General features: G+C 38.6%; 1 protein-coding gene across 9 annotated transcripts in view; it reads right to left on the bottom strand.

Annotated features, from left to right (window-relative positions):
* Positions 1–5,646: 5,646 nt before the first annotated feature.
* odr4 (odr-4 GPCR localization factor homolog) overlaps positions 5,647–12,292 on the bottom strand; it is a 119,102-nt gene continuing 112,456 nt past the window's right edge. For 8 of the 9 annotated variants that reach the window (XM_087990733.1, XM_087990735.1, XM_087990731.1 and 5 more), the window contains 3 exons: positions 11,819–11,992; positions 10,799–10,872; positions 5,647–5,954 (listed from right to left, as the gene is read on the bottom strand). In XM_087990733.1, coding sequence (XP_087846859.1) covers positions 5,943–5,954; positions 10,799–10,872; positions 11,819–11,992 — 260 coding nt within the window. In that variant the 3' untranslated portion in view covers positions 5,647–5,942. The remainder of the gene's footprint in view (positions 5,955–10,798; positions 10,873–11,818; positions 11,993–12,292) is intronic. The other variant, XM_087990738.1, reaches the window with a different exon arrangement.

Here is a 12,292-nt window from a genome sequence, read left to right as displayed (position 1 = left end):
ATTCTCCAGCAAACCTGAAGAATATTCTGATAGAAGAACATCTTCAAAGTAACTGTAGCAAGACAATAGCGTGTTAAGGTGCTTGACTCTGGAACAATTACTGCAAGTCAAAGGTTCAGTGGAACATCTGAGACTTGCATGGATGTGGCAGGTTTCAATTTTGGTGACCTGTAATCTGTGTTCCACATAAGGATATGTAAGATAACCTATTACCCAAAGAAGTCCAAAGTAACAACACAATTTCCACAGCAGCATGAGAACAGCCAACCAAAAACAATGCCAAACAAGTTTCCAAACTTGCATCCATGATAAGCACAACAAAGTCCACAGATAACTGCAAGTTGCAACCCTAATCTTACAGCGATAAACTTGACAGCACGTAGACACACAGACAAGCTGAAGTTTTTACCTCCATCCAAGTGATGTATTCCAAAAGGAAAAGACCATATGCCAAGATAGGAGAAAGTGAGGACTGCAAATGCGGGAGATCAGAGTTGAGAGAGTGTTGCTGAGAAAGCACTGCAGGTCAGGCAGCATCCGAGGAGCAGGAGAATTGAAGTTTTTGGCATAAGCCCTTAATCAGGAATTATTATTATTATTCGGGCTTATTTATTGTAACTTGAAGTTATGTTCTCTATTACATATTTAAGTGATATTAATGAAGTACTCCATTATCTATGTGGGTTACATCACCCAGCATTTTGCCACACCTGCCTAAAAAGGCAGTGTCAGATTTGAATCAGGAATTTGAATGTACCAAATAAGAGGTTGAGAGCAGAAGTTTTAATCTTCAACAGTAGCAAATTGGATCAAGTGCCTAATTATCAAAGTTTGTGGTGTAACAGGTGATAATATAGGACTATTGTATTTGACTTTTTGCTCCACAATGTTGTGTAATATTGCCAAAAGAGCTAGTTTCCTTTTAGAACTCTTTATAAACATAAACCATCTTACATACTACTTATGTCCATAGTAAAAGCACAACGATCAGACAATTGTTACACCCAAATGAGGACAGTCTCAAGAGTGTGGTGCAGGAAAAGCACAGGAGGTCAGGCAGCATCTGAGGAGTTGGAGAATCAACATTTTGGGCATAAGCCCTTCACCAGGAATGAGTGGCGTATGCCCAAAACCCAAATGAGGACAGTCACAGCACTCAGTCTTAATTTTTTAATCACTCACTCTTTGTTCAGGTATAGCAACTTTTTTCCCCTGTAGCATATGGCTATTACACTTCAATGAATTTTAGTTAACCAGATCAAAAATGAAGGTGAGCTAATTTCAAGATTCTCTTGAGTGAGAATGAAATTTTATAACTGCTACCCGCAAAATAAAAAAAAACAATTGCAAATATAGGTAATGAACTAATGTAACAGTGGGGAGAGGTGTCTTTCCAGGTTGGAAAGTAAAGGCAAATAGTTAGAGATCTTCAAGATCTTGGGTCGTCAGAATGAAGGAAAAGCTGAGTCCAACTGCTGAGTAACTTTCCTGTTTCTTTCCAATTGCTGCGTAACTTTCCTATCACGTTAGCAGTGGCGAGGTTTGGAGGTCTTAAGTTCTGACTGAACATTTTTTCCAAGTTGCTGTTTCACTGCTGGTTTCTGTGATAGTGTGGAGGAGAGGGGGAGGGGGGGGGGGGAAGAGAGAGAGAGAGAGAGAGAGAGAGAGAGAGTGTGATGCTTTCCTCTTTTGCTCAAGGTTATTGATTATAACATTCCTTTATAGATACTGGTATCTGTGCCTGTGTTTCATTTCAAGGTGGATACATGTAGACAACCATCCATCTCTTCAAGATGTACAATTATTGAGTTACTAAAACAACAGATGTGAAACTCCTGGAACTTTAGTTTCAGTGCTTCTTGGTTAAAGTGGTAACTTTGAGACTGCCGGTTTTGTACATTCTTTGTAGATTGGCTGGGTTTGTCAGTTGACAACAGCAATTATTTCATACCAGTGTCCTCTTTAAAACTATTTTTAGTCCAAGTCTGAGGTATTAAAATTAAATAACTGAAGTCAAATATTAATTGTCCATTTTCATAAATAATATCATAATGCAATACTAAACTGCAACTTAACCATGTACATAGTTCCATGGTTAAGTTGGTTACATTTCTAGCTGACTCAAGTCCCAGTTCAGGACCTGAGCACAAACTCAAGGCTGAGACACAGGTTGGACCCATTGACTATCAGGTAAGATGCTAAACTAAGGTTTTCACTTTGTCCTCATCGATGAATGTAGAAACATCCATAACACTATCTCAAAGAAAAACACGACATCCAGTGTGTGACAGCACAAAAACGTTATCTGGCTGTTATCACAATTTTTTTTGAAGGAGCTTGTTCCATGCAGATTGGTCATATTTTCAGTATTACTGTAAGATCCATTGGGATGTCAGTGGATACGAAAGGTGATACATAATGTAAGTAATTTTCTTTTTAAAAGTCTCTTGATCCTCTTAGCGCCCAAAAATCTATTGATCAGCATCTTGAATATACTCATCAGATGAGTGGCAATGGATCTCGGGGATAGAGAATTCCACAGATTCTCAAATCCTTCATATTAAGGAATTTCTCGTCATCTCAGCATTCAGCCTAAACTGTGTTTTCCTAGTTATGCACTCTTCAGTTAAGTAGCCTCTTAGAATCTCATCTACGTTTCTGGAATAGAGTTTATATGTAGTTTATATATAGTTTAGGCACAAACACTGATTCTAGCAATGCTCGATTAATTACATCCTTTTAATAGTACATTCTTAAAGTTATAGTGAGGTAGAAGATGCAGCTTTACTTTGGTTAGGCATATCCAAATATTCACTTTCACTAAACAAAGACACGGCTAGCATATCATCAGCTTTGCAGATAGAGTTCTACATTTAGCACATGGAGACTATATCAGTTTTGGGGATTTTGTTCTGAGACCAGGTTTTGTTCTGTGCCAAAACTGGTCCAAATACATCACACAAGTAAACTACCAATATAATCTACTTGGGTGTTTTCAATCCATCATGTTGCAGCTGTACAGTGAAAGAGGCAATTGACCATCTATAATAAAGAGCATAAACACTCAAAATACTATATTGAGGTCCAATTTAATTTTGTTCAGCTCCTGATGGAGGTCATGGCAGCAGGGCTGATACCTTCTCTGTTCTTGCAAGCTCTCGCTACAACAATTGATTGCCACCTGACAATTAATTTAAAATGACACAAAAGTAACAACCTGAGTTGCATGCCAATTTCCCAGTGTCTCCCTAGCTCATGTCTGCGTTGCACTGGCTGGCAGGATCTGTGCTGCAGTTTTAGAAACATGGCCATGTGTAAGGAAAGATTGTGGAAAACATGATGCCCATGTTTAAAAAATGTGAATATACTTCCACTGTAAATGCATTCATAGTAACAATTATAGAAACCCTATGCATTAATAATTTGTTCTAGTATGGAAAAGTGTGACTCGCAATGGAGTTGTCAAAGTAATAATTTCTCAGAAATGAGCAGTGTCACCTGGCTACGCAACTAGAGGAAAAGGTGAATTGGCTTGCATTTCAATCTGGATTTTTGTGGCGTGGATCAAATTAAGCATTCAACAGAATGATGGGTGGGTCCCAATTCTGAGACTCTCCATTCTAATTTCTACCAAAATATTAGCGTGGGGTGACAATGTGCATAGTTAATCTGCATGCAGTACTCCTACACTTATCCACTCCATTGTGGGGCCTTCCAACCAACCCTACGCCAGTAATTCTGATACAGCCAGATTCATCCTGTTGGTAGATAGGGGTCATGGCACTAAGTTGGCAATCAAAATAAAAAGACATTCAACATTCCCTTTGAAATATATTATGCCGCTTATTTTCTCATCCAATCAACAGCCATTTAATCACAGAACAGAATAGCACAGAAACATGCCTTTCAGCCTACCCAGTCTATACAAACAATGCTGCCATACTAAACTAATACCATCTGCCTGCACATGGTTTGGATCTCTCTATTCCCTGCCTGGTCATATGTTTAAATGCCTCTTAAATATTGTTAAGTATCTGCTTCTCCCACATCTCCTGGCAGCGTTTTCCAAGCACCTACCACTCTCTGTGCATATATTAAAAAAAACTTGCCCCTCACACCTCCTATAAATATCCACCCAACCCCCAACCTCTTCACCTTAAACCTATGACCCCAAGTATTTGGCACATCCACTGTGGAGAAATAAACTCTGATGATCCAACCTTTCATAGTTTTATCTACTTCTGTCAGGTCACCCCTCAGCCTCTGACACTCTAATGAAAACAAACCAAGTTTGTCCAACCTCTCTTTATAACAAATACATTCCAATCCAGGCAACATCCTGGCAAACCTCTTTTGCACCTTCTCCAAAGCTTCCACATCCCTCTTATAGTACAGTGACCAGAACTACATACAATATGCCAAATATGGCCTCACTAAACTTTTATACAGGTGCAACATAACTACCAACTTTTCTACTCAATGCCCCGAACAATAGAGGCAAGCATGCCATACCCGTTTCCATGCAAGATGTATCTTATTGCCTGCTAAGCTTAATGCATTATTATTCTGGATTAGTGGTGCTGGAAGAGCACAGCAATTCAGGCAGCATCCGAGGTCAGGCAAAATCCGAGGACAGGCAAAATCACCTCGGATTTTGCCTGTCCTCGGATGCTGCCTGAATTACTGTGCTCTTCCAGCACCACTAATCCAGAATCTGGTTTCCAGCATCTGCAGTCATTGTTTTTACCTTAATGCATTATTAACCTTTCTCAGAGGTCATCTAAGCATTCCTAATAAGGTCATGTGGAAAAGCAAATGACTGGCCATCTGTACAAACCACTTCTGTTGCCAGGATGAGGGGATGACAAGTCATGATTACAACTGGGCTAATGTCCCAACGAATGGAGGCATGTCTTCTAACTGGCCAGCTACAACATTTACTATCTTGGTCCTGCCTCTGGAGGCTGCTGGCCCAACGTTATCCCCTTACCTTATTGTTCCATCCGGAGGAACAAAAATATGGCACAGGAAGGTACCTCCTTAAAGTTTCACAACTCACATTTTTTATCTCCTCGAAGCCAATCCAGCCCTAATACTTGCAAATTCCTTCAACAGGTAGATCAGGCTTTGTAGAAGGGCTCAATGATGACTGATCAGGTGGAGTCCTTTTCTTAATTCTTCCATTACCTGGTTTCATCACAGCTGCCCTGAATGAGGATTGAAAACCTTAGGACTTGAAGCTTCTTATGAGAGTAAAAGTTTTCTGGTCGGCTTTTAGTCGGTCATCATATAGCAGTCAAAGGACTCAATAGCTGGGCAAGTCAACATCAGGGGAAAATAGCAGAAAAACCGAGACAACCTATTTTTAAGCATGTGAAATTTACAAGAGTCATATGCCTTCTTAATTACTGACAAGTTATGAACTTCCCTGCTGTTGAAGTTGGTCTCATGCTATTTGCAGCCAGTGCACACTGGTCACATTTGTCCGATATGTAATCCAAATTTAACGTCCTTTCAAGAGACCTGACTATCATCAGTAAATATAAAATTCCCTTGGTTGGAATCTGATTATCTCTAATTATTTAGAGATTAAAGTGTCTCCCACTAAAGAAGATGAAGATCACAATCAGGCAAAGTGAGATACAATTAGTTGATTTCTACTATAATTATTATTGTCCAACAATTTCAGAAGGTCCAAAATCAATTTAAAAGCAGTCACTTGTTTTTTATTCAGATCATCCACCATGACAGTCAAAAATGATGAAAGACCTGCCCATTTCTGTGGTAATAATACAAGACTAAAAACTGCACCAAAGTCTGTTGCTTCTCTCTCTGTGTAATGGTTTTATTCAAATGGAGCTGAGAATACAGTTTCAGTCAAAAAAGCATGGGAACTGGATCTTGTGTTCCTTGAAAAAGGAGTTGGATTGCTGATACAGTGTTCAAGCTGATTCCTGCAACAGAACAAAAGGGGAGTTCAAAATTCTCAACATACCTGTCACATTATGTTGTTAAACAGCATTATTTTTAAAAAGCACATTCCCAACATTGCAAAACTAGTTTCAGACTATTGTCTATCCTGTCCCAGCCATGTATCAGGAGATTCAACTACTAAAATTTACAATAACTGCTTGCAAAGGAACCTGTTACGTTTCATGCTAAATGTAGTTTCAATATGTGGACGATGTTGGGGCTTCAAAATAAGATTATGCCTAGATCATTGCGCTATCAGTTTGACTTGTCTTTCCTGCCATGTAGATGAAAGCATACTGTTAACACTATGAGTCAGCTTATTTATAATGTTATCAGTGTGGCATAGTCAGCGTACTTCATATTTTCTCTTGTAGGAAAACATGAGAAAGGAAAACAGTGCTGTTACAGCACTAGGAAATTTCACATGCAAGGCCAACTTCATAAGCAAGACAGAGAAAACAAAATCATGGTCATAATCTTCCATAAACAAATGAGGTAAATTACCAAATAGTCTGTTTTAAGTGTTGTCTAATGGAAAAATGATGGCCAGGCCATTAATAGTTTTCAGCTCCTCCTACAATATATGATATGGATTCTTTCACAATAATCTCAGAATAAGGAGTCCCACAATTAAGACATGTAAAAGAATTTCTTCTCTCAGAGGGTAGTGAATATATGGAATTCTTTCCTGCTGAGGGCTACTGAGGCTGTCATTAAATATGTTCAAGGCACAGATAGTAAGGAAATCACAGGTTACAGGCAAAAGACAGGAAAATGGTGTTGAGGAATGTCTGATCAGTCATGATTTTGATAAATGGAATGACCTACTTCCACTCTTGTATTTTATGGTGACATCTGAACAAACAGATGGACACGTGTTAGCTTCACAATGCACTTAACATCTCTGCTCTCCTAGAACTACCACTGAGCCAGGGAAGCCAATGTTAAGCTGGGATCAAAATACTCGCTGCTGTTCATTTTGTGATGAAATGGCATTGGAGCCTCATGCATTCATGCTCCAATGTATACAAAGAGAGATAGTAGCACCAAGGGATACTTCTTAATTTAAAAAAAAAATGAAATACTGAATCTTTTACCATTAAGACCAATGCCAGTAATTTTAAATACCTCCCTCTTTCAGTTAGGGTTGTATGCGTGCTGGTTGAATACAATGTTTTGTTATAGTCCCCATTTCTTTCAGATGGCTTCATACACAATATATGGGATGAGGATTTTGTCATGGCTGTTTCCATTCCACAGGAGAGTGAATCAATCATACAGCAGGAACAACTTTTAGGAAATTGCAGCTCATTTGCCCATTGGCTCCACACAAAGAAAGAAATCAAGAGTACTGTGCCAATGAATTCATTGACAGCATTTCTGTCTTAAGAAGCATAAAACCACCCTATGTGAGAATTGAGATTGAAGCAGGATTAAGGTATGAAAACAATGGAATCTTGTTTTTGTTATTTATCCACAATTTTTATGAGCAGTTGGTTCTGAGATTTTCATGCAATATGGATTCATTCAAAGTAGAGATTAATTAATATATTTTCCATTATTGTATATACAGGAGTGCAGAGCCAAGATAAACAAATTTCTGCTAGATGGACATTTTGGTGATGTATTTTTCTTCTCTTTACAAAGACTTGTATGTTGGTATGTGTCCTTACGTTAAAAATACTCCATTTGGGAACAAGGGAAATAAAAGGGGGAAAAGATCATTTAGCCACTTGAGCCTGCTCCTCTATTCTGCTAGATCACGAATGATTCCCCCTATCTCAATACTATTTTCCACTATAACGTCATATCCTTTGACATTTTTACTATCTAGAAATTTATCAATTGCTGTCTTGGACATGCTAAATGACTGAGCCAGAGTACTCCAGCATAGAGAATTCCAAATCTTGCATCCCAATCTTAAATGGTGGACTCCTTATTCTGATACTGCCTGCTTGTTTTAGCCTGCAACAGTTGGCAAAACATTTTTCTTGCACCTACATTGTCTAGCCCATTAATATTTATTTATCAATGAGCTTACCTCTCATTCCTCTAAACTCTGGACAATATAGGTTCAATTTCCTAAAAGGACAATGCCACAATCCAATTATGCTTTTTTTTTTTTAAAATTCACTCATGGATATGGGCATTGCTGACTGACTAGCATTTTTTTGCTTGTCCTTAGTTGTTCTAGAGAAAGTAGTGGTGAGCTGCCTTTTTAAAGCACTGTAGACCATGGTCCTTAAGTTTACCTACAATGTAGTACACACATACTGCTATTGAGAGTCGGTGGTGGAGTGAGTGGATGCTTGTGGGTGTGGTGCTCATAAAGCAGGTTGTTTTGTCCTAGATGGTGTCAAGCGTTTGGAACATTTTAGGAGCTGCATCCAGCTAGGCAAGAGGGAAGTAGTCCATCACAGTCCTTGTAAATGGTGGATGTGCTTTGGGCAGTCAGGACGTGAGTTATTCATCTCAGTATTCCTAGCCTCTGACCTGCTCTTATAACCACTGCATTTATGTGGCAAGTACCGTTGAGTTTTTGCTCAATGAAAATCCTAGGATTCAGTGATAGTAAGATCACTGAATGTCAAGGGGCAATGGTTAGGTTGTCTTTTATTGGAGATTGTCATTGCCTGGCATTTGTATGGCTCAAATTTTATTGCTGGTCAGTTGTTGATTTTCCCCTGTGGCAAGTATATATTTCATTGATAAGGAGATCAAAGCTACACACAATACAGGCACTCTACATCAAAGGCCTATACAATTGTAGCAAAATCTTTTCACTCCCGTGTTCTAATCCCTCATAATTGTTTGCTGCACCTATATTCTAGTTTTCAGTGACTAATGAACAAGGACATCCAGGTTTTTTTGTAGATCAACACTTCTTTTGCTCCGCAGTTTTTTTCCACAAAAATGGACAAGCTCACTTTTTTACGTTATATTCTATTTGTTGCTTATTTTCTTACTTATTCACCCACAATGTGTAAATACCGTAGAAGCTTTTCTGCATCTCCCTCACGTCTTATTTCCATCTAGTTTTGTGTCATTAAAACTTAGAAGCATTTGATCCACATTTCTAAATTGTTGATATAAATTATGAAAAGCTGAGGCCAAGCATTGTTCCTTGCTGCACCCCAGTAGTTACAACCTTCCAATCTGTGACTGACCTAGTCCTACTCTCTGTTAACCAATTCTGAATTCATGCCAACATGTCACCCCAATCACATATATACAATTTTTCACGGTAACTTCTTTTGTAGGGTCTAATCAAAAGCCTCCTGAAAATACAAAGTCTTCTGAAAACATCATACTGTACTACTTACATCCTCCAAGAGCTCTCAAAGTTTACCAAACATGATTTCCCTTTCAAAAATCTATCCTCATCCTAGCATCAATTTCTAAGTGTATAGTTATCACATCCGTTTGCTATAGAATTTAGCATTTTCCTTACTACTAACATCAGGTGTCTGCAGGTTCTAGTTTTCTCTCTCCCTTCCTTATTTCTTAAATAGTTAGATTACATTTGTAACCTCTCATGCTGCAGGAACTGTTCCAGAATCTATTGCATTTCATAAAATTATCATTAACACACCCACTATTTCTATAGCAACCTCTTTTGACATTCTGGGATATAGATCAGGGATATAGGGGATTTATTAATTTTCAGTCCAATTAATTTTTCCAGGACTACTTTTGTTCTTAAATTGTATCCTTTGGTTCTAAATTCTTGTTAATCCCTTATTTTTCTAGCATTCCTGGCTTTTTTTTCCCTTATCTTACTCCATGAACAGACACAAAATATTGTCTAGCCTCTCTGTCATTTCTTTATTCCCATTATAAATTCTTCTGTCTCTGTCTGTTAATGGGCCCATAATTATCTTTGCTAATACTTTCTTTTTTACATAGCCAAACAAGTGTTTATTTTTCTTGAGAGTTTACTGTTACGTTCTATTTTCTACATATCAGGTTTTTGTTTCTCCTGCATTACTAAATTTTAAAACACTGTGAATCCTTGGGCTTGCTACTTTTTTTTTTGAAGTAGCTTTGTAAGCCTCTTCTGTTGATCTAATATAATCTTGAATTACTTCTCCTGTTAGCCATGGTTGGATCCCCCTTTCTGATTCCTTTGAGGCAGATAAAAAAGTAAATCTGTCATAAATCAATCACTTACTATTTAATTCTTTAAATGCTAGGTATTTCTTGTCTACCACCATAGGTTTTCATGTATATTCTCAGTCTACCTCAGTCAATTTACCCTTCATACCTTCAGAGTTTCCTTTGTTTAGATTTAACTTAGTTTCAAATTGTATTACATCACTTTCAAACTTCTTTACACAAATTAGCCATTTTCATTGCAAAATACCAGATCTGAAGTGCATGTAGGTGGAGAGCAAGAAAAAAAACCCACAACTATTTCGTAGGAGGGATTAACTTATCATGATTAATAAAGTTGATTCTGTGTATGCAATGTTGTCAAGATCAAGGCACTCAGAAATTGAGCTTTTATAGTGCATATTCTCATCTTAACATATATTCAAGCTTAATTTCTAGTGATGTGTTATTGATAGAATGCTATCATTCAAATATATGGAACATTAAGAATTGCTATTTCTATTTCTATGTGCTCAGCCACTCTTTGGTTTGCTGGCTGACTATGTATATAGAACAAAAAGAAAGTCCTACTTAGCTTCAGCAAGTTTTAGGACAGCAGGTGCTTGGTGACAGGAGCAATGGAAACTTAGCAAAACCAGGGTTTTTTTTTAATAGAAAAGCATGAAGCAACACTTTTATGTAGTTTCACTTATAATAGTTAAGTTCGACTTACACCAATGAAGTTCCCAAAATAAATCACAGAGACTGCTACTGCGATGACTCCTACACCTGCTGCTGCTGCCACACCTAAGAAACAAGGACACAAACAAATTTTATGAAGCCAAAGAAATGAAGCAGATAATGTATGCATGTCTCCATTATACCCACAAATAGCTTTAGTTAGAAGGAATGGATCTCAGAACATAATAGGCGATATAATATAAATCAAGGGATTTAGTTCCAACCATGTATCACACTGAACTTGAATTTTATTGACTAATTGAGCTTTGCACCCTTCTAGAGATGTGCACAATGCCAGCTGACTCTGGCATGCTCTCTCAAAAGGGTGCCCATGTAGAGGTTTCCTGCATGCACTGAAAATAGTATTGGGGTACAATTCTAATGTCACACAGCCCTACTGGCTGATTGACAACAGAGTTCCTAATTTGAGTCACAAAGATCAAGTCAACAAATTGTCTGCATCAATCCAGTAAGAACTGCTGATCTGCTAGAGGCCAACCATCCGACTTGCGAACAAATTAATTTTGAATAACTTCTGCAACTGCAAAATGTCTAGATGTATTGTGGAATGTTTCTGGTGGTATTGTGCTGAGTTCTTTGACTTGATGGGAAGTTTTGCTGCATCGACACAACGTAGGGAAGGAGTAAGTAACCTGTTTGCACAAAAGCTGCAATATGTATGGGGCATGCAGTTGTGGCGCTTCTGGGTCAGCAGGACATTGGGGAAATGGAGCAAAAGCTGCAGACAGGGCAAGTGCTTTGTGATGCCTTTTGCTAAGCTGGAGCCAGATTCCACCTGGTTCCTTGACACAGGAGACTGTCTGGCAGGTCAGCTAATGAGCATTTCAATGTGTGTGCTTATGTGCATTCTCCTTTTATGTTGCCCATTGAGGTCCTCATTCTGAGTTCTTTACATCAGAACTCATCTGCAACCTTGCTCTCCAGTCAGCTGATAAATGAATCAGCCTTTACTGCTGGTGTGGCTGTAGCCTACTCATGCCTAGTGACTCACCACGTGCAAAATCTATAGAAGCTTCAAAGACAGAATCAGCGCAAGCATCTGAGCAGCTGGCTCGAAATTTCATATCAAATGATGGGGCTACTTCATCAGTGCTGGATTCTAGCTCTCTCACTTCCTCTGGTTCCTGGGACTGTTGTGGCTGAGCAGATGGCTGTTCTCGTTTGTCTGAAAGCAAAAGAAATCAGAAAAGGAAGTTTGATGTGAGGGAAAGGGGATGGGACGGAAAGCAAGATACACATGGTCACACCATTAGTATCTTGTTCATCATTTCATGTCTCAGGATGAGAGCGAGCTGGGAGTTGAGAAGAGGCTAAGGCAGGAACATACCAGTATCCTCAAGATCTCAGCACACTGGATGACTCTTTTGTAAATGGCCCCATAATGTGGAGTGTCATCTCCTCCAAAGGGCTCAGGAAATGCAGCTGTCCTAATCTCCACCAGTTTTGCTCTGCTCCCTTTTAGCAT

The sequence above is a fragment of the Chiloscyllium plagiosum genome, unplaced genomic scaffold, assembly GCF_037043375.1.
Source record: "Chiloscyllium plagiosum isolate Xiang-an unplaced genomic scaffold, Cpla_swu_hap1 HiC_scaffold_9, whole genome shotgun sequence".
Taxonomy (NCBI): domain Eukaryota; kingdom Metazoa; phylum Chordata; class Chondrichthyes; order Orectolobiformes; family Hemiscylliidae; genus Chiloscyllium; species Chiloscyllium plagiosum.
This window is presented reverse-complemented; position numbering and strand designations above follow the sequence as displayed.